The sequence below is a fragment of the Coregonus clupeaformis genome, chromosome 3, assembly GCF_020615455.1.
Source record: "Coregonus clupeaformis isolate EN_2021a chromosome 3, ASM2061545v1, whole genome shotgun sequence".
NCBI classification, from domain to species: Eukaryota; Metazoa; Chordata; class Actinopteri; order Salmoniformes; family Salmonidae; genus Coregonus; species Coregonus clupeaformis.
This window is the reverse complement of record NC_059194.1, coordinates 1,019,208-1,042,585: the sequence shown is the minus strand read 5'-3', so window position 1 is coordinate 1,042,585 and position 23,378 is coordinate 1,019,208. Positions and strand designations below refer to the sequence as shown.

Genomic DNA, 23,378 nt, shown 5'->3' with positions numbered 1-23,378 from the left:
TATTTCTCCTTCTACCTATTGAGCTATTAAGTTTCACTCTATTTCCCCTTCTCCCCATTGAGCTATTCAGTTTCACTCTATTTCCCCTTCTCCATATTGAGCTATTCAGTTTCACTCTATTTCCCCTTCTCCATATTGAGCTATTCAGTTTCACTCTATTTCCCCTTCTCCATATTGAGCTATTCAGTTTCACTATATTTCCCCTTCTCCATATTGAGCTATTCAGTTTCACTCTATTTCCCCTTCTACCTATTGAGCTATTCAGTTTCACTCTATTTCTCCTTCTACCTATTGAGCTATTCAGTTTCACTCTATTTCCCTTTCTCCCCATTGAGCTATTCAGTTTCACTCTATTTCCCCTTCTCCATATTGAGCTATTCAGTTTCACTCTATTTCCCCTTCTCCTTATTGAGCTATTCAGTTTCACTCTATTTCCCCTTCTCCTTATTGAGCTATTCAGTTTCACTCTATTTCCCCTTCTCCATATTGAGCTATTCAGTTTCACTCTATTTCCCCTTCTCCTTATTGAGCTATTCAGTTTCACTCTATTTCCCCTTCTCCTTATTGAGCTATTCAGTTTCACTCTATTTCCCCTTCTCCTTATTGAGCTATTCAGTTTCACTCTATTTCCCCTTCTCCATATTGAGCTATTCAGTTTCACTTTATTTCCCCTTCTCCTTATTGAGCTATTCAGTTTCACTCTATTTCCCCTTCTCCTTATTGAGCTATTCAGTTTCACTCTATTTCCCCTTCTCCATATTGAGCTATTCAGTTTCACTCTATTTCCCCTTCTCCTTATTGAGCTATTCAGTTTCACTCTATTTCCCCTTCTCCTTATTGAGCTATTCAGTTTCACTCTATTTCCCCTTCTCCTTATTGAGCTATTCAGTTTCACTCTATTTCCCCTTCTCCATATTGAGCTATTCAGTTTCACTCTATTTCCCCTTCTCCTTATTGAGCTATTCAGTTTCACTCTATTTCCCCTTCTCCTTATTGAGCTATTCAGTTTCACTCTATTTCCCCTTCTCCTTATTGAGCTATTCAGTTTCACTCTATTTCCCCTTCTCCTTATTGAGCTATTCAGTTTCACTCTATTTCCCCCTTCTCCTTATTGAGCTATTCAGTTTCACTCTATTTCCCCTTCTCCTTATTGAGCTATTCAGTTTCACTCTATTTCCCCTTCTCCTTATTGAGCTATTCAGTTTCACTCTATTTCCCCTTCTCCTTATTGAGCTATTCAGTTTCACTCTATTTCCCCTTCTCCTTATTGAGCTATTCAGTTCCACTCTGGCGACAGACAGAACAGTAGCAGGGTCCATGTGACATGCTGATGGAGCCAGATCATGTTGCATTGGAGACCAGGAAGGCTCTGGCTCTTTTTTCATTGTAAATCATTAGTATTTCCTCTAGCTACTATATACTCCAAATCAGATTTACTAAAGTCCATGTGGTTCTATTGAAAGCTTATCCTGAATTTGTGGTTCTTTTTGTTTCAAAACATAGGCTACACAGTACTTAAACGGTTCTTACAATTTTTCATGAAAAAATTAGATTGGTTGCTGCTGTTGTCAGGAAAAGAGGTACAATCATTCTCCCATATGCACATACTCATTGCATATTGGCAAACCCACTACACCTAGAACACCCACAACACCCTCAACACCACCAACACCCACTACACCACCAACACCCAGAACACCCACTACACCCACGACACCCACAACACCCAGTACACCCACAACACCCTCGACACCCACGACACCCACTACACTCACAAAACCCACGACATCCACGACACCCAGAACACCCACTACACCCACGACACCCAGTACACTCACAAAACCCACGACATCCACGACACCCAGAACACCCACTACACCCACGACACCCGACACCCAGAACACCCACAACACCCACTACACCCAGATGGCCATCATTTGTTAATTATTGAAATGCTACCTACCAATGTTCCCTCTAAGCTGCATGCGTGCAGGACTGCAGTGCAGAAGAAATATCAGCCCGCGCAGAGAAGCACGAGATTGAACTTCACTCAACTTTCTAGTTTTTCCCCTTTAGTTAACACTATCAACGTTTCCCTTTTCTGTGGGAATTGTGATCAAATCAATGCAGTGTTAAGCCACTTTCAATGCAACATACCGAAAACAGAGCGCATTGGAGTAGGATTCTATTGCATTGACAGGCACGACACATACTCTACCAGACCGGTGCGCCATAACCAATCAGAGCTGCAGTATCTCTATATGCAAATAGACAATTGCCCTATATGGATCTGTGCCATTCACTTTGAACTGGACTGTGTTTACAGCATGAGCGGTCGTGAGTAGATGCGCTTGTTTTGAGATCAAAGCGAGAGCTGCATCTAGCCACAAGGGTACATTTGTTCATATCCTTTGCTAGTTAGTGAGTTATTAGCCCAGTTATAGCTAATTTCTAGTCAGCAATGGGGGAGTGGTTTCTTCCTACGTATTTCTAGACATCTTTGAAAAACTAGTCAGATAAACAGCTTTTCTTCTGTCTTAAAGGGGCAGTGTTGTATTTTCAGACAAGTAGCCAATAGGCAGAGGGTAGCATAATTTGTCTGATTCTCTGTAATAATGGTATGGGAATAATAATGCATTTTTTCTTGCATCAAACAACACAACATTTTCAGTCACCTCCTTGTCTGAAGGACAAGTGGATAAGCCCTGCATGTTTTTTTTCAAAAGTCTGATAGAATGTAGGCCTACATTGAAACCACACATTGGCTGCATCTGTAGGCTGAACGACACAACAGCTATTTCCATGTTCAAATGTTATGGGATGTATTTCCTCCATTGTTTTTGATGGTAGGCCACTCTGGTAGGCCTACATTATGATCAAATAGCCACAGTAGCCTACTTGGCCACTGTTAAAACTGTAACAAAGCGGGAACAGCCTCAGTGTTCACTGTAAGCGCGCGCCAAAAGTTGCACCGAATTTTCACAACGTTCAAATCTGTGCTCAGCAGACCTGAAATTTGCTCAGTGCTGAAATTTTTTTGAGGAAACATTGCTCCCTACACATCTTAGTATATAATGTGTTTACTACTACAGTGCCTCTAGCCTCCAAACTGGCCCCTCAAGGGAGAATCTGGTTTCATCTGTTTCACCGTGACACCCATCCAACTAGGGGTACAACAGCCTAGTCTGCTAAACTCCTCCTGTCCTCTGCGTTCTGACGAAGCATCCACCGTGTTTATTCATGTGCTATATTGTTCCGTTGCAAAAAACACAACATCTTAACGCAATATTCAAAATGTTCATGCTTATTCATTCATTTGCTTTAATGCCTTCTGAACACACATGCCTCTGCATATTATCCACAGCTTGATTACACCATGTTTACAAAGCAGTAGGTCGATCCTGACCCTGGTGTCTGACACTGAGCATGGATGAGTCAGTGAGAATTCTGGGAAAGGGGATAGGTGATTCTGCTTGTTATCACGCTTAGGAGCAGTAGGAAAGGTCTGCAGCTCACACACACATGATGACAGGCTGATCTCTATAGCTGTCCCACAGTTAAACGACTCCTCTCGGACTCCCTGGATTGTGGATCTCCACATGTACAGTATTTCTGCAATGAGACTAGTGAAAGAGCAGATCTGGAGGGCTGTGTGTCTGTCTGATTCTAGGTCAATAACTACTCTATGCTTAATGCTCCATGAGCTGAATGCTGCCCCCAAAAACCTGCCTTTAACATGGTGTCGTACTCTGTAGAGGAGCTCGGAGGAAGTCAGTGCCTGCGTCCCAAATCGCACCCTATTCCCTACATAGTGCACTACTTTTGACCAGGGCCCTGGGAATAGGGTGTAGTTTGGGACACAGTCAGTGACTTACTCAGAGCTCCTCTACAGAGGCAGCATAATCTTATCCTAGACACTGAACTGTAGGGGAAATATAAGCCTGCCTTCTGTTTCCCCAAACAGAGACCAAGCATTTACCGCTGTCAGGAGGGAGAGGAGCTAAGCTAGGCCAATCAGCAGGGACATCTGCAGCGTCATGCTGGCTCGCTGCATCAAAGAAGTACAGTACCAACGCTGCAGGCCTGAGTCTGCTTGTTTGTCAGCGATGAGGTCTTGGAAGTATTATTGTTGTTTGAATGCAATCAGCCATCTTTTGGTCCTAGCAAAGCAAATAGGTATAGCCTATAATTTCAGGATTTCAGCATTATAGAAAATAAGCTATGTTGATTTTCAGAGATTATATAGCCAACGATAATTGTATGATAAATTGTAGTTGGTCATACATACTAATATCTCTTGTTTTAAGAGCATATCAACTTGAAATTGTATTTTAAAAGCGTATTTCCCTATATTGACTTGAGTATAATGTACCTATAAAATATACAGTATCACTCTGAGTGAAGGACCACAATAGAACACAGGAGCAGCCCCTCTCGTTCTCTAGTAATGAATCATTCATAATTGAGGATTTGAATAATGCAGTGAAAATAACACGAGGTTTTGGCTGGTGACTGTGGCACTCATCAGTGTCTGTGTTCCTCCCCAGAGAGATGAATGAATGACAACCACAGCAGGGGACAGAGGAGAGACACAGTCCACCGATTATAATAAGACCTGGTAATAACAACACGTTCTAGACACTACCTTTCCTTTTGCCCTGGCTGAAGACTCCTATGGTGTCTAGGAGTCTACAGTCATAATTCAGGGCAACCTTTCTTTCTTTATCTATTGTTTAGGTTAAAGGCCAGCAAACAAAATAGGCTACCTGTCTGTTTAAAGACCGTGTGTCTGTGAAGCTGAAACTGGTCAGCAGCACACATCTAACTTCATGAGGTCATGTAAGAACTGCAAAATGATTTGATGCTGCACTTCAAAATGTAAACACTAGCATGATTTACCTATCCTACAAAAGTGTCAAGCAGAAGCATTTCAGGAACTTGACTTGTAATGATCCGGCCAACCATCTGAACAAAATGCTGATGACGTAACCTATAATTCAACATTCCCAAAGACAGCTAGCTGAAAGCTGTGAGTAAGTAGGACGACAACAACCCTGTCATGCTAATGCTACACTGAACTTTAAACCTACAGTATACTGTAGCTGTGAATGTTGAATATTGAATGATTATTATCTTTCTTACCTCGCATGATGATATCAGGCAGTCTGTCAGCGCTCCAGCACTCAACCCTGTAACCTCGTTCTTTACCAAATCAATTGTTAATGGAGCTACGGTAGTATTTTATTACATGTTGCTAGGAAGAACTGGGCAGGGTCGCCAAAACACAAATCCGTGACTATGGTTGGCTGAGGCTCTGAGTAGTCATGGAAACTGGGATACCTTCTTACACACACCCATTCAGGAGCCAGTTTGGAGAGGCGGTCATCACCAGAGGGGTGTGTAGAGAGGTAATGTGTGTCACAGTCTGGGACTCACCTCTCTTGATGTGTTTCAGCTGGCTCTCTGCTTCATCTCTCTCTTCAGTCAGTCTCTTGCACTGAGGAACAGGAATTAATGGGGGTCACAGGTATGTCATGTTCTACAATACGATCATACGCAGGTCACAGTCACCAATAACCAACACAAATAGATATCCATGCACAATCCATTTAAGTGTAGTTAATTGATTCCATTAATCATTGTTGTAGGGTATGATGGATAGGACACTGGACTCATTACATTGACACTTTCCTTCTGTCAACACACTGTCCCTATCTGTCACAGAGTTTCAGTCTCCTACATTTTAGTCATTTAGCAGACGCTCTTATCCAGAGCGACTTACAGTACTGAGTGCATATATTTTCATACAGGTCCCCCGTGGGAATCGAACCCACAACCCTGGCGTTGCAAGCGCTGTGCTCTACTAACTGGCCCCTAAGACCTTCACGAACTTCTACAGATGCACCATTGAGAGCATCCTGTCAGGCTGTATCACCGTCTGGTACGGCAACTGCACCGCCCGCAACCGCAGGGCTCTCCAGAGGGTGGTGCGGTCAGCCCAACGCATCACCGGGAGCAAACTACCTGCCCTTCAGGACATGTACAGCACCCAGTGTCACAGGAAGGCCAGAAAGATAATCAAGGATCTCAGCCACCTGAGCCACGGCCTGTTCACCCCGCTACCATCCAGAAGGCGAGGTCGGTACAGGTGCATCAAAGCTGGGACCGAGAGACTGAAAAACAGCTTCTATCTCAAGGCCATCAGACTGTTAAATAGTCACCACTAGCCGGCCTCCGCCCAGTACCCTGCCCTGAACTTAGTCACTGTCACTAGCCGGCTACCACCCGGTTACTCAACCCTGCACCTTAGAGGCTGCTGCCCTATGTACATAGACATGGAACACTGGTCACTTTAATAATGTTTACATACTGTTTTACTCATCTCATATGTATATACTGTATTCTAGTCTAGTCCATCCTATTTAACTATTGCTGTACCTATACTATTCTATCCTACATATTCTTCAGATATACTACATATTCTATCCACATATTGTCCATAATGTCTATGCATCCCATCATATATATCCTATGATCTTCTGTAGGACTATCTCCCTATAGTTTCAGTCTCCTGTGATCTGCTGTACGACTATCTCCCTATAGTTTCAGTCTCCTGTGATCTGCTGTAGGACTATCTCCCTATAGTTTCAGTCTCCTGTGATCTGCTGTAGGACTATCTCCCTATAGTTTCAGTCTCCTGTGATCTGCTGTAGGACTATCTCCCTATAGTTTCAGTCTCCTGTGATCTGCTGTAGGACTATCTCCCTATAGTTTCAGTCTCCTATGATCTGCTGTAGAACTATCTCCCTATAGTTTCAGTCTCCTATGATCTGCTGTAGGACTATCTCCCTATAGTTTCAGTCTCCTATGATCTGCTGTAGGACTATCTCCCTATAGTTTCAGTCTCCTATGATCTGCTGTAGAACTATCTCCCTATAGTTTCAGTCTCCTATGATCTGCTGTAGAACTATCTCCCTATAGTTTCAGTCTCCTATGATCTGCTGTAGAACTATCTCCCTATAGTTTCAGTCTCCTATGATCTGCTGTAGGACTATCTCCCTATAGTTTCAGTCTCCTATGATCTGCTGTACGACTATCTCCCTATAGTTTCAGTCTCCTATGATCTGCTGTAGAACTATCTCCCTATAGTTTCAGTCTCCTATGATCTGCTGTAGAACTATCTCCCTATAGTTTCAGTCTCCTATGATCTGCTGTAGGACTATCTCCCTATAGTTTCAGTCTCCTGTGATCTGCTGTAGGACTATCTCCCTATAGTTTCAATATCCTATGATCTGCTGTAGAACTATCTCCCTATAGTTTCAGTCTCCTATGATCTGCTGTACGACTATCTCCCTATAGTTTCAGTCTCCTATGATCTGCTGTACGACTATCTCCCTATAGTTTCAGTCTCCTATGATCTGCTGTACGACTATCTCCCTATAGTTTCAGTCTCCTATGATCTGCTGTACGACTATCTCCCTATAGTTTCAGTCTCCTATGATCTGCTGTACGACTATCTCCCTATAGTTTCAGTCTCCTATGATCTGCTGTACGACTATCTCCCTATAGTTTCAGTTTGTTGGACAGACAAGGGAGCAGCTTCAACATGGTTTACTCTTTATGCCACTTATTATTTGAGGTAATGGGTGGTCGGAGTATACAGAGTTCCTCTGAGATATTGGAGTACATGGAAAACAATGGTTCTTCTACAATTCAGTGTACATTCAGTAGGTAGTATGTGGCCCAGGGGCGCAACTTTCACTGGGGACAGGGGGGACATATCCCCCCCACATTCCGAAATTGCATTTTTGTCCCCCCCAGTTTTATCATTGGAATGTGATACAAACGCGGCAACGGTGTGCTTTAGGACCATGCGGACGCCTCCGAGTGGTCGGGTAGGCTGTTTGGAGTGTTTATCTGACTGAGAAAATATATATATATATATGTATATATTATTATGCCCCCCACTTCTAAAACCAAAGTTGCACCCCTGTTGTGGCCTATGTTGGGTCATTATCCATTGAGGCAGGATAGAGGTATATTTTCATTTTCTTACCAATTATTCTATAACAGCCAAAGGAAGCTCTTCCCTAACATCTGTGTATTTCTGCAAGGCCCCTAGCTCTCCCAGGGACTTTCTGATCAGAAATTGCCTTGACTAGCATATTGTTAAAGCATGTGGCCCACACATTTATTTTATTTTATTAAAACAGTAGTAGCACTGTGTAATCATGCTTGAAATATAATTTTCTTTATAAATACTTTAAAATATGCTACGGTTTAAGAAATAGGATAGGCCTTCTTGGTGGGACACTTTAGTCAAGGCCTGACATAATTAATTTATAGTGCATAGATTTATAGTGCATAGGATTAATTTCTAGAAACAACAAATTATGTAGTACAGAAATATATCTAAAAAAACATTGTGATAAAATTACCAATATAATAGATTATGATGCTCCTAATAACCAAGCCTCTAATCTGGTTTGTTCAACTGAGATCCAATCATTATTTTTAGTGTATCCAGCTACGGATCCAAAAAATAATCTAGCTGCCAAAATCTTTCCGACACCGGGTTTTCCTAGCAATGGCAAGAACAGCGAGATTTTGGGAGGGGTCGGCCCTTTGATTTCTCTCAGCCGAAGAAGCCGGCCGGCACAAACATTTGCATGGAAAAATAAAAACGTGTCACCTTGACCTCATTATGTCTACTATGTTACTTCTGTAATCTTGGGAAAAGGTCTAAAATACAACAGAAGAGCATCTATTACCTGCACTTTCTGGGTATCCCTCGCCTCTTCCCCACATCCCTCCATCTGCACCAGCCCCGATGATGAAGACGGTAGCATGATTAAACCCGGCAGATAACTAATCTAATATCTTGGCCTGTATAATAACGTATTATAGAAAGAAAATAACTAGGCTACTTCTAACAACAACCGGCAAGTCCGCTGATACGCCTTAGAAATAAATATCATTTTATGTCTCCATGGGATGGTCAAGACCGTTACTTCTACTCAGGCACACAGGATCCTTTCGCTGACAGCATCGCCTGCCCCGGTCCCCCCTCCCTTCGCCCCCCACCTACTCTGGGTTTATTGCGCATGCATCCTCATTTCGTATTCGTCCACATTTGCTGATGAACATGAAAAGCTCCACCCAATCAGATTGATTGTCCATTGTAATTAGGCTAAACGTTTCATTCAATGTCTTCAACTGCTAAATGTAAACAAATACATAATAATAACTGGCCATCTCTCTGCAGAAGGACAACAATGTACCATCTTTGCTTCAGAATACTCAACAACACAGATTTGTTCAATATCCCTGTTCTATGCAATTAGGATCTGGGTTTAACCATAGGCTGCTGGTGGGATTCAGCAAATCAGGAATATAAATGACTCTCGAGGAAAAAAGTCATCTGGTGAATGAAGTAATTAGGAATTGTTTTTATTAAGTAAATAATGAAATATAGTGTTCTGAATCAACAACAACAAATACATTCCATTATCAGGTACAGCACACGGAATACCCTCATAAGACAATTCCATTAGTGTTGCTAGTACCACACAAGATTGACAATTGATACAAAAAACAGGTAATAAAGGTGACATTTCATCATTACAAAAATATGAATATTAGGCTTTTAACAGATCATATAACAACAGTAGAACTACAACATGTGGGATGAACATCTGTTCACATAACAATCCTGGTGAAAACCCTTTCTACATTATAACCATCCTGGTGAAAACCCTTTCTACATTATAACCATCCTGGTGAAAAGCCTTTCTACATTCGACAGACAGAACAATCCTGGTGAAAAGCCTTTCTACATTCCTCTTGAAACCATGTGGAACATTACAGCATTCATCTTCCTTAGTACACCTTAGACCTGACAAGCAAAATGGAGGAAAAACTGATGAGCATGAAACACTGAGCAGATCAGGTCACATCCAGCATCACTGATATAGGACCTTTACAGTGAAACGTTATGCAAGTTCACATCCAGCATCATTAATATAGGACCTTTACAGTGAAATGTTATGCAAGTTCACATCCAGCATCACTAATATAGGACCTTTACAGTGAAACGTTATGCAAGTTCACATCCTGCATCACTGATATAGGACCTTTACAGTGAAACGTTATGCAAGTTCACATCCAGCATCACTAATATAGGACCTTTACAGTGAAGCGTTATGCAAGTTCACGTCCTGCATCACTGATATAGGACCTTTACAGTGAAACGTTATGCAAGGTCACAGGTTAAGAGCAAAGCATAATACATTCATTGATCAATAATCAACAATTGATGAGGCCTAAAACCAAGGAATCTCCCCAGTCCAGAAAGAAGGGCATGTCATGCCTCTCTATAGTATGCCTCCAGTTTGTTTCTGCTCTCTTGCCAACCCTTTAAATGTAAATTCCATAAGGAGACGGCAAGAGAGGAGAAAGAGACTGGTACCCAGGCTAGGCCATGTTTCTCCTACCTGGAGAAAGAGACTGGTACCCAGGCTATGCCATGTTTCTCCTACCTGGAGAAAGAGACTGGTACCCAGGCTATGTCATGTTTCTCCTACCTGGAGAAAGAGACTGGTACCCAGGCTATGTTATGTTTCTCCTACCTGGGGAAGAGACTGGTACCCAGGCTATGTCATGTCATGTTTCTCCTACCTGGGGAAAGAGACTGGTACCCAGGCTATGTCATATTTCTCCTACCTGGAGAAAGAGACTGGTACCCAGGCTATGTCATGTTTCTCCTACCTGGAGAAAGAGACTGGTACCCAGGCTAGGCCATGTTTATCCTACCTGGGGAAAGAGACTGGTACCCAGGCTATGTCATGTTTCTCCTACCTGGAGAAAGAGACTGGTACCCAGGCTATGTCATGTTTCTCCTACCTGGGGAAAGAGACTGGTACCCAGGCTATGTCATGTTTCTCCTACCTGGGGAAAGAGACTGGTACCCAGGCTATGTCATGTTTCTCCTACCTGGGGAAAGAGACTGGTACCCAGACTATGTCATGTTTCTCCTACCTGGAGAAAGAGACTGGTACCCAGACTATGTCATGTCATGTTTCTACTACCTGGAGAAAGAGACTGGTACCCAGGCTATGTCATGTTTCTCCTACCTGGGGAAAGAGACTGGTACCCAGACTATGTCATGTTTCTCCTACCTGGAGAAAGAGACTGGTACCCAGACTATGTCATGTCATGTTTCTCCTACCTGGAGAAAGAGACTGGTACCCAGGCTATGTCATGTTTCTCCTACCTGGGGAAAGAGACTGGTACCCAGGCTATGTCATAATAATAATAATATGCCATTTAGCAGACGCTTTTATCCAAAGCGACTTACAGTCATGCGTGCATACATTTTTTTTGTGTGTATGGGTGGTCCCGGGGATCGAACCCACTACCTTGGCGTTACAAGCGCCGTGCTCTACCAGCTGAGCTACAGAGGACCATGTCATGTTTCTCCTACCTGGAGAAAGAGACTGGTACCCAGACTATGTCATGTCATGTTTCTCCTACCTGGAGAAAGAGACTGGTACCCAGGCTATGTCATGTTTCTCCTACCTGGGTAAAGAGACTGGTACCCAGACTATGTCATGTTTCTCCTACCTGGAGAAAGAGACTGGTACCCAGACTATGTCATGTCATGTTTCTCCTACCTGGAGAAAGAGACTGGTACCCAGGCTATGTCATGTTTCTCCTACCTGGGGAAAGAGACTGGTACCCAGGCTATGTCATGTTTCTCCTACCTGGGTAAAGAGACTGGTACCCAGACTATGTCATGTTTCTCCTACCTGGAGAAAGAGACTGGTACCCAGACTATGTCATGTCATGTTTCTCCTACCTGGAGAAAGAGACTGGTACCCAGGCTATGTCATGTTTCTCCTACCTGGGGAAAGAGACTGGTACCCAGGCTATGTCATGTTTCTCCTACCTGGGGAAAGAGACTGGTACCCAGACTATGTCATGTTTCTCCTACCTGGAGAAAGAGACTGGTACCCAGACTATGTCATGTCATGTTTCTCCTACCTGGAGAAAGAGACTGGTACCCAGGCTATGTCATGTTTCTCCTACCTGGGGAAAGAGACTGGTACCCAGGCTATGTCATGTTTCTCCTACCTGGGGAAAGAGACTGGTACCCAGACTATGTCATGTTTCTCCTACCTGGAGAAACAGACTGGTACCCAGGCTGTGTCATGTTTCTCCTACCTGGGGAAAGAGACTGGTACCCAGGCTATGTCATGTTTCTCCTACCTGGGGAAAGAGACTGGTACCCAGGCTATGTCATGTTTCTCCTACCTGGAGAAACATACTGGTACCCAGGCTATGTCATGTTTCTCCTACCTGGAGAAAGCAGATATGGACATGATTCCCAGCAGCATCTCCAGACTGTAGAAGCAGAGTAACACAGCATTAAGGATGAACTCCAGGCGCAGGACGAAGGTCTGCAGCATCAGGTAATACACAGACAGCACCGTGCACGGCACCAGGACCAGCACACTCACTGACATGGCCAGAGAACGCTCTGTTAAGTTCCCCTTCCAACCTGGGACAAGTGTGGACGGAAAAAAACGTTAACCTACAGTATGTGCCAAATAGAACTACCAGATGCCATAAAGGCAACAAATATGACAAGTGATAAGCACACAATGTGGGCTACATAATGTGAATAATCTTATTTTAATGAACATGTGTATTAATCTACACCATGTGATGATGCAGAGGCATACCGGTAGCCCAGAATACAGCTTAACAAAACACAAACCGTAAAATATTCGGAGGGACTCCAGGCCAAGAAAAACAAGTAGTAGCCCAACGTCCAACGTGAGACTAGCTGGTGGGTATGGTAGCAACAATCCTGTGGAAATACATAGGCATATTTAGAAATCAATAGTTTTGCTTTTAGCCAGACACTGGGTTTACAAAACATCAGGCAGTGAGTGATTGATTAAACATTAGTTTATGTTTCTTGTGTGGCCATTTGAGTAGACTACAAACCTTTGTAAACAAACATCAGACCCTCAGCAATGAAGTAGGCAGCAAAATACCAGCAGTTGAGGTAGAACAGGACCTGCAGTGGTGTGGAGGACAACTGAGCTGTGTTGTTAAGGTCATATCTAAGACTAACAAATGGTAGCCCACTGGCAGATGATATAACCAAGGGGCTATGATATGAGTAGGCAGGGAAAACCCTTTTAGGTGATTTCTGGTAGCCTATATCATCAATATAAATCAATCACAGTACATTTTTGGACCCACTCAGCGGTTTTTACCTGATTAAGTCCAATACCATTGGAAATTAATGTTGAAAGTTTTATATTCCTGAAAATTATGCTGTCGCTGCTTCCTGTTGACAATACATTTTGATAAATAGCTCAATGTAAAAACACAGTTAACCAACATGCAGAAACAGTTTGTGATATATTGAAAACCTAAACATAAAATGTACTATCTACACATAAATGTGTAACAATAGTAATCATATTACTTGTATTTTTTTTTTTTTACGAGCACCTTATAAACTGCACACGCACCAAATACCCTGTTGTTTTAACAATAAATCACTCATATCGATTAGGGGGGAAATCAAGTTGTATGTTCTGTTGAAACTACCACAACTCAAAAACCACATGGAAACTGGAGATAATTTTACATCACTGGTTCGAGAACAACCTGCAAAAGACAGTCAGCTACATTGTGGAATGTTGCATTTTGATACAGGGGTCACCAACAGAAAGAGAAACGCAAAACTGTTGTCAATCACTCCTATCGATTATCACGTTGAAATCAATAGTTTGAGAGGGGGGGATATGAGGTTGCACGTCCTGTTAAAACTAACAAAGCTCAGAAACCACACAGAATCTGGGAATAATGTGTACAGTGGGGAGAACAAGTATTTGATACACTGCCGATTTTGCAGGTTTTCCTACTTACAAAGCATGTAGAGGTCTGGAATTTTTATCATAGGTACACTTCAACTGTGAGAGACGGAATCTAAAACAAAAATCCAGAAAATCACATTGTATGAGTTTTAAGTAATTAATTTCCATTTTATTGCATGACATAAGTATTTGATACATCAGAAAAGCAGAACTTAATATTTGGTACAGAAACCTTTGTTTGCAATTACAGAGATCATACGTTTCCTGTAGGTCTTGACCAGGTTTGCACACACTGCAGCAGGGATTTTGGCCCACTCCTCCATACAGACCTTCTCCAGATCCTTCAGGTTTCGGGGCTGTCACAGGCAATACGGCTTCAGCCCTCCAAAGATGTTCTATTGGTTCATTAACTGGCGCCCCACTGAGATTCTTCTTACGGAGCCACTCCTTAGTTGCCCTGGCTGTGTGTTTCGTGTCGTTGTCATGCTGGAAGACCCAGCCACGACCCATCTTCAATGCTCTTACTGAGGGAAGGAGGTTGTTGGCCAAGATCTCGCGATACATGGCCCCATCCATCCTCCCCTCAATACGGTGCAGTCGTAATTTGTAGAAGACACCTAGCTACATTTTGAAGTTTTGCATTTTGATTCAAGTGGGTCGACAATACGGTAAGCGTAATGCAATTATTATTATGTTTTTATCACTTCCATTGATATCACGTTGAAATTAATAGAATAAGGGGCAAATGTTTGGGGTGTATGCGCTGTTTAAACTAACACTATTCAAAGGCCACACGGAATCTGAGATTTGTTTTTCAACAGGACAATGACCCAACTTACCTCCAGACTGTGTCAGGGCTATTTGACCAAGAAGGAGAGTGATGGAGTGCTACATCAGATGACCTGGCCTCCACAATCACCCGACCTCAACCCAATTGAGATGGTTTGGGATGAGTTGGACCGCAGAGTGAAGGAAAAGCAGCCAACAAGTGCTCAGCATATGTGGGAATTCCTTCAAGACTGTTGGAAAAGCATTCCTCATTAAGCTGGTTGAGAGAATGCCAAGAGTGTGCAAAGCTGTCATCAAGGCAAAGGGTGGCTATTTGAAGAATCTCAAATATAATATATATTTTGATTTGTTTAACACTTTTTGGGTTACTACATGATTCCATAGTTCATAGTTTTGATGTCTTCACTATTATTCTACAATGTAGAAAATAGTAAAAATAAAGAAATACCCTGGAATGAGTAGGTGTGTCCAAACTTTTGACAGGTACTGTATATATATTTAAAAAATAATTCCATAAAAAAAAAAAAAAAATGAAAATTTCTAACAACAGATTAAAATAATTTTGGCAAAGGGATCTATGGAATAGGTTAAGAGGGTGTAATACAACACAATGTGATAATATTAATCTACAATTTCTGTTCTTAACCCTGGGCAACATGGGCCTGGGAGGCTCACTGGGACATTGGTATCCAGTGCTCCAACAATTATACATTTTCCAACTTAATATTTCTCTTTTTTTTTCATAAATGCACTGTAATTTACAGCTTGAATCCTGAGTTGCTACATGCATTTTTGGTATGGAATACCATGATATACCCATCGATTATTGAAGAATATAACTTATGAGCTTAGTTCAACTGTTGTACCCCATCAGAACCCAAAATAGCTTGTTTTACTCTGTTTGTAAACAATGCAAATGTAATTATAAACTGGGTGGTTTGAGCCCTGAATGTTGATTGGCTGACAGCCGTGGTATATTTACATTTTAGACATTTAGCAGACGCTCTTATCCAGAGCGACTTACAGTTAGTGAGTACATAAATTTTCATACTGGCCCCCCGGGGGAAATGAACCCACAACCCTGGCGTTGCAAGCGCCATGCTCTACCAACTGAGCTACAGGAGACTATATCAGACCGTACACCACGGGTATGACAAAACACTTGTTTTTACTGCTCTAATTACATTGGTAAACAGTTTATAATAGTAATAAGGTACCTCTGGGGTTTGTGATATATGGCCAATATACCACGGCTAAGGGCTGTGTCCAGGCACTCCGTATTGCGTCGTGCATAAGAACAGCCCTTAGCCGTGGTATATTGGCCATATACCACACCCCCTCGGGGCTTACTGCTTAAAACAAAACACTGTATAGACTCAAAACATTGGTGAAACTATAACTGATGTATCATGGATGGTCAGTCCTGGAATCCATTGCTCTGTCGATGAATTTCATTGGTTACATTTCTCCCATCCCTCAGCTTTTTACTAAAACAGAGGCGGGGTGTCCACTTTGTTATCGTTTCAATTAAGGACTCTAGCTTTAAAACTGCAACGTTTTCTCTCTGCCTCGTGGCATATTGTGTAGAATTGCAGGATATTAGCTTGAAAATTGCAACATCTTCTCTCGATGCCAAGAGGTGGGCCTTCACAATGTTCCCTCCCAGAGCCCGAGACTTGGTTCATCCAGCCATGCACTGCCATAGTCATAGCTCCTTGTATGCTATTTTTATGTCACTCGAGTTATGAGGGGGTCCCTAATGAATCCGCTATCACAAAAGGGGCACACACAAAAAATGGCTTACCCCTGCTCTTGACAAGAGCTTCCATTGTGACTGTGCAGCAGCCTGAACCTTGGCTTTGACGTCCCTAATACTGTGTCTGAAATCGGCACCGTATTCCCTATGGTGTATTACTTTTGACCAGGACCCATAGGACCCTGCTCAGAAGTAGTGCACTATATAAGGAATAAAGAGTCATATTGGGATGCACATTAACGTTAACTGCCACAGTGACTCATGAAATAGCTGACGTTAACGTTAGCTAGCTATTAAATGCAGTTGATGCAGATTCAACATTACAACAAAAATAAAAGGATACAATTGGATGTTTTCCTGCAAGAATGAGACAAATGAGCAGTTAAACAATTCTTCTAAATTATCCCATTCCATATCAATTATCTACAGGCTTACAGTGACGTATATCCAAAATGTCTGACTGGCACACTTGCTTGAACATCAACATGTTAGCTAGCTGACGTTAGATAGCTAGCTAACTGGCTAGCTAGCTAGTTAGTAGATAACGTTACTTCTCCCATGCTAAGCCTACTAAAGTCAATTATCTTGAAACGGAAAGCTCAAATCATATGCACATTATGACATGCGATTAATAACCATAGATATTTATCGTTCACAACTTTTCTACACATTTATGAAAACTACTCCCACTCACCAGACACCGCCATGTTTGTTTACCATGGAGACAGACGCCGCACCCATAGACATAGATAGAGGACTCTAGTGCCCAAAAGCCTGTTTTAGCATGGGCAGCGCCATAGTCCCAGTCAGTATTAGATAGAACGCCTGTAGGGAAAACAACCTGTGGTTACCTAGGTTACCCCATTGGCTCACAGCAAAAACTTGACCTTTTTCAAACGCAATTTTCTTGTGGTCTGCTTGTTTTAGTCAATTACAAAACTATAGTTAAGAAAAGTACAACATGTCTAAATTACTTTTCAACATTGCCTGCTCCTGAGCGTTCTCACTACTTAGAAAAACATAATATTGTAGGGCAGGGTTCTTCAATTCAGGTCCTGGAGGGCCGAAACACTTCTGTTTTTTATTTCTACCTGGTAGTTAATTGCACTCACCTGGTGTCCCAAGTCTGAATTAGCCTCTGATTAGAAGGAGAGGATGAAAAACAGAGGTGTTTCGGCCCTCCAGGACCAGAATTGAAGAACCCTGTTGTAGGGCTTCCCTCATGCCCTTTTCATGATGGTGCTAGCAGCCACATGAGTGAGTGAGTGCTAGCTAGCTACCAACCAGAACATTAAGCTAGCCAGGACCAACAACCCAAACAAACAGACTATACAGCTACAAGTAGTGAGTGGAATTACAAACAGAGTATACTAAACAAGTTAAATGTCTTTCCTGTGATTAAATGTTTTCCACACACATAGCTACGTGTAGCCTACTTGGACACTGGGTCCCCACAGGCTCTTCTCACAGGCTCTATTTCCCAAAGTGGGAGCATTGCGAACCGTAGGTTGGGATTTTTTACCAGGTTACATGTACATTGAAAAACATGCTTTTCGGCATGTTTTGTTATTTCTGTATACTACGAAATTGTCTCTTTTACACTGGGGATGTTTTTTTTTTTTTTTTTTTTTTGTGGGCGTGGTCGAGGGGAATTCCTTATTATTACATGAATATCGGCTGTGATCCAAATGCGAAGTAGACAGCCCTCGGCCCTCAACCCTCAAATGATGTTTTACATTGTCACATCCGAGTGTACCTGAAATGTCCCTTGCCCAAGCGAGAGAGAGTGATGATCGGAGAGGCAATGTCCTTGGTGGAAATCTTGAAGTTGAGCCTAAAAACAACCAACGTAAAGCTATTGATGTACTGTTGGGATCTATTTTCTTATAATTAGATGTTATGCCTAGCTTACAAAGAATACATTAATGATTAAACATAATAGGTTTGTGCTGTACTGATATAGATTGTTTAACATAACAAGCTGTGACTAATGTGAGGAACCGTTAGGGGGGAGGCTGAGATAGACTTGTGACACACACACACACACTGCCTCTTTGTTAAACCGCTCAAGGACATGTGTACTGCAACAATGAAGAAGAGGAAACTATGTCTGAGGTTGCTGACTCTCGAGACAAGTTGCAAAAAACAACTAATGCCCGGCAACAGTGAAGCGCCAAGGGGCTGGGACCAGCCTGTGCGCCAACGATAGGCTGAGTAAGTTTAAACCACGCTCAGCCTCTACTCTGACAGGCCCGCTTTGAATGGGAACTATCTCTGTCAGAGTATTAAAATAATAACTTTGGGTTGGGACAGTTAGTTCTCTGTTTTGCCCTGCGAGGTGTTACAGTGAACCCGTATATACGAAGATTGCATTTACCATTTATTCACTTGACTAATTATATTAATAAAAAAGCTGAGAATATATTCAGCGACTTAGTGTTAAATTCTGTTCTGATACCAGATTCGAATTACGCAACTTAACAGTACCTAGCAAGCTAACGTAGCTAGCACTCCTGTCAGGTAGTTAGTTATAGACATGGAGCAATGGTCACTTTAAAAATGTTTACATACTGTTTAACCCATTTCATATGTATATACTGTATTCTTGTCCATCCTATTCAACTATTACTGTACATATACTATTCAGATATACTATATATTCTATCCACATACTGTCCATAAAGTCTATACATCCCATACATACATACAGTACTAGTCAAAAGTTTGGACACACCTACTCATTCACCTAATCATATACACTGCTCAAAAAAATAAAGGGAACACAAACAACACATCCTAGATCTGAATGAATGAAATAATCTTATTAAATACTTTTTTCTTTACATAGTTGAATGTGCTGACAACAAAATCACAAAAATTATCAATGGAAATCAAATGTATCAACTCATGGAGGTCTGGATTTGGAGTCACCCTCAAAATTAAAGTGAAAAACCACACTACAGGCTGATCCAACTTTGATGTAATGTCCTTAAAACAAGTCAAAATGAGGCTCAGTAGTGTGTGTGGCCTCCACGTGCCTGTCTGACCTCCCTACAACGCCTGGGCATGCTCCTGATGAGGTGGCGGATGGTCTCCTGAGGGATCTCCTCCCAGACCTGGACTAAAGCATCCGCCAACTCCTGGACAGTCTGTGGTGCAACCTTTGGTTGGTGGATGGAGCGAGACATGATGTCCCAGATGTGCTCAATTGGATTCAGGTCTGGGGAACGGGCGGGCCAGTCCATAGCATCAATGCCTTCCTCTTGCAGGAACTGCTGACACACTCCAGCCACATGAGGTCTAGCATTGTCTTGCATTAGGAGGAACCCAGGGCCAACCGCACCAGCATATGGTCTCACAAGGGGTCTGAGGATCTCATCTCGGTACCTAATGGCAGTCAGGCTACCTCTGGCGAGCACATGGAGGGCTGTGCGGCCCCCCAAAGAAATGCCACCCCACACCATGACTGACCCACCACCAAACCGGTCATGCTGGAGGATGTTGCAGGCAGCAGAACGTTCTCCACGGCGTCTCCAGACTCTGTCACGTCTGTCACATGTGCTCAGTGTGAACCTGCTTTCATCTGTGAAGAGCATAGGGCGCCAGTGGCGAATTTGCCAATCTTGGTGTTCTCTGGCAAATGCCAAACGTCCTGCATGGTGTTGGGCTGTAAGCACAACCCCCACCTGTGGACGTCGGGCCCTCATACCACCCTCATGGAGTCTGTTTCTGACCGTTTGAGCAGACACATGCACATTTGTGGCCTGCTGGAGGTCATTTTGCAGGGCTCTGGCAGTGCTCCTCCTTGCACAAAGGCGGAGGTAGCAGTCCTGCTGCTGGGTTGTTGCCCTCCTACGGCCTCCTCCACGTCTCCTGATGTACTGGCCTGTCTCCTGGTAGCGCCTCCATGCTCTGGACACTACGCTGAAAGACACAGCAAACCTTCTTGCCACAGCTCGCATTGATGTGCCATCCTGGATGAGCTGCACTATCTGAGCCACTTGTGTGGGTTGTAGACTCCGTCTCATGCTACCACTAGAGTTGTCATCCTGAGTGGCGCAGTGGTCTAAGGCACTGCATTGCAGTGCTAGCTGTGCCACTAGAGATCCTGGTTCGAATCCAGGCTCTGTCGTAGCCGGCCGCGACCGGGAGACCCATGGGGCGGCGCACAATTGGCCCAGGGTAGGGGAGGGAATGGCCGGCAGGGATGTTGGTAGAGCATGGCGTTTGCAACGCCAGGGTTGTGGGTTCGATTCCCACGGGGGGCCAGTATGAAAAAAAAAATATATATAATGTATGCACTCACTAACTGTAAGTCGCTCTGGATAAGAGCGTCTGCTAAATGACTTAATGTAAAGCACCCCCAGCATTCAAAAGTGAACAAAACATCAGCCAGGAAGCATAGGAACTGAGAAGTGGTCTGTGGTCACCACCTGCAGAACCACTTCTTTATTGGGGGTGTCTTGCTAATTGCCTATAATTTCCACCTGTTGTCTATTCCATTTGCACAACAGCATGTGAAATTTACTGTCAATCAGTGTTCCTTCCTAAGTGGACAGTTTGATTTCACAGAAGTGTGATTGACTTGGAGTTATTGTGTTGTTTAAGTGTTCCCTTTATTTTTTTGAGCAGTATATATATATATATATATACATACATACATACATACATACATACATACATACATACATACATACATACATACTGTGACGTCACGAGAGGCTGTGTCCTGGAGGGACGTTACATCCCCCTGAGGTGGCTGCAAACCCAGACAGCTATGGCTCCATCTGCTGGTATGGTCGGGAACTCCACCCCTCTATGGCCAATCTTCCCACGCAGCTGAAACAAATGAGGAGCTGATGAGCTGAAGGTTTGGGAAGGGAAGAGACACAGTCTCCAACCTGGGCTCTCTGGAGGACAAGAGTGCTGCACGTCCACTTCCATGAGGAATATAAGGATTTGGAGATACTTACCTTTGGGAAATACTCACCTTTGGATATATGCACCTGTGGAAATACGTGAGAGACATTTGGAAGGACTTTTTGCTGGGTTGGCCACTAGCTGCAACGTGGACTACAGTAAGGCTGGGGAAAAGTTATCTGAGCGAGTGAGAATTATGATTTTGGATGTGGAAGAGACATCCCTGAACTGTTAACCCTTAAAGAGCCACAAGAGAACAGAATTTTTGTTATATTTTCGTTAATTTCCCAAGACCTATAATAAAATCCTTGTTTTGTTTGAACCTTGTCTCCTTGCACTACTTGAGCAATCCCGCTGAAAGCTGTGTAGCCTCTCGTGACGTCACAGATGGTGGAGAACACGGGCACGCTCAAGCGTTAATAGTGCATGTCAGAGGAGGATACCGAAGGTTTGATCACCCAGTTTTCCAAGTTGGCCGTAGGCTCCCCGCCCGACTGAAATGGAGGACATATTGAAAGCCCTTGTTGCTGGCCAGCAAGCCCAGATGCAAGCAAACGTGGCTCTCTTGGAGGAGCAAAGAAAGCCAACCTTCTGAAGGCAGAGGAATTGCAGTTGCAGAGACAGAGGGTGGTCCAAAATACCCGCCCAATAAAGGCAAGTGACTTTATATCTAAGATGGGAGCTACCGATGACATTGAGGCATACCTGCATGCATTTGAGGCCACGGCCACTAGGGAAGCCTGGCCCAAGCAACAGTGGGTTGGTCTGTTAGCCCCCCTTTCTAACCGGGGAATCGCTGAATGCTGTCCGGGACCTGGGCCCTGACCAGGTTACTGACTATGATGCCCTGAAGTCTGAGATCCTCAGCAGATATGGACTCACAAAGTTTGGTATGGCCCAGCGCTTTCACAGCTGGACCTTCCAACCAGACCAACCTCCTCGGGCGCAGATGCATGAACTTGTCCGAATCGCAAGGAAATGGCTGGATCCGCAGAGGAATACAGCAGCGGCGGTGGTGGAGGCCGTTGTGGTGGATCGTTACCTCACGCGCCCTGCCTTATGAGGCAAAACGGTTCATCAGTCAACAGGCCTTGACCACGGCTGATCTGACCGTGGAAGCTGTGGAAAAGTACCAGGCCACAGCGGAGATGCTGAATGCTTCCCGAAAAGACCCCAGGAGTGCGGCCCCCACCACAAATGGGAAGAACCCGTCCAAAGGACCCCAAGGTCTCGAACCCAGCCACGTCAGGACTTATCCCGGCTCCAGGGGGAGCCAGAAACCAGGCGGGTCCAAGAAGAGTACACCAGGAGGGGGAAACTCGACAGTGTTACCGGTGTGGGGAGATGGGACATATCTCCTGGCAGTGTGGGGAAACCAGCCGATGAACCTATGCCCACTGCGGAGTCCTCCAGCTCAGCACCCACACACCGTTTTGCCTCGCTCTTGGGAGTCGTAGATGGCGGCCCAGATCGACCCCCCACCTGCCCGGTAACTGTGAATCACCATGATGTGGAGGCCTTACTGGATTCTGGTAGCCGGGCCACCCTGGTGCGTAAGGATTTGGTGGGCCCAACGTGTCTGACCCCGGGGAAAGTCCTCCCAGTTTCCTGTGTCCATGGGGACACCAGAGAATACCCCATTACTGAACTTACAATGACCAGCACACGGGGAACCATACACACGACGGCGGGGGTGGTTGATTCCCTCCCCGTCCCTGTCCTAATTGGACGAGACTGCCCAGCCTTTTACCCACTCTGGAGAGAGTCTCAGGAGAGGATAACCCGAGTACCTCGGAAACGGAGAGGCAAGACTCATCCTGGGAAGGCTCCGGTGCAATCCTCCGAGTTACTCACTCCCGCCCGGGCTCTGATAGGGATGGCAGGTGCCCAGACCGACACAGAGACGGAGCTACAGAATCTGGACAAAGAACTGTCTGGTCTGAAGGGGACCGCTGAGAGGGTATCGTTTGTTAAAGCAACAGTTAGACATGAAGACAGAAGAGTTAGATATCCTCCAG

The 23,378-nt window shown here is 43.8% G+C and overlaps 2 protein-coding genes across 3 annotated transcripts in view; both read right to left on the bottom strand.

Moving 5' to 3' along the window:
- The window catches only part of shtn3 (shootin 3), a 37,579-nt gene extending 28,524 nt beyond the window's left edge, over nucleotides 1–9,055 (bottom strand). Inside the window, exons 1-2 of the mRNA XM_041846875.1 lie at nucleotides 8,772–9,055; nucleotides 5,437–5,497 (exon numbers count right to left, since the gene is read on the bottom strand). Coding sequence (XP_041702809.1) covers nucleotides 5,437–5,497; nucleotides 8,772–8,849 — 139 coding nt within the window. The 5' untranslated portion in view covers nucleotides 8,850–9,055. The remainder of the gene's footprint in view (nucleotides 1–5,436; nucleotides 5,498–8,771) is intronic.
- A 370-nt stretch (nucleotides 9,056–9,425) lies between these two features.
- LOC121538666 (transmembrane protein 216-like) lies at nucleotides 9,426–17,231 on the bottom strand. Of its 2 annotated transcripts, XM_041846873.2 has the most exons (6): nucleotides 17,135–17,231; nucleotides 16,784–16,797; nucleotides 13,012–13,105; nucleotides 12,779–12,871; nucleotides 12,358–12,559; nucleotides 9,426–9,895 (listed from the first exon to the last, which is right to left on the bottom strand). In XM_041846873.2, exons 1-6 carry the CDS (start codon nucleotides 17,145–17,147, stop codon nucleotides 9,880–9,882), a joined length of 432 nt encoding a protein of 143 aa, XP_041702807.1. In that variant the 5' UTR covers nucleotides 17,148–17,231; the 3' UTR covers nucleotides 9,426–9,879. The 2 variants fall into 2 exon arrangements, with proteins under 2 accessions (XP_041702807.1, XP_041702808.1); XM_041846874.2 differs by lacking the exons at nucleotides 16,784–16,797; nucleotides 17,135–17,231 and adding an exon at nucleotides 13,948–13,983 and having other exon boundaries at nucleotides 13,012–13,084.
- Between the last annotated feature and the right edge of the window lie 6,147 nt (nucleotides 17,232–23,378).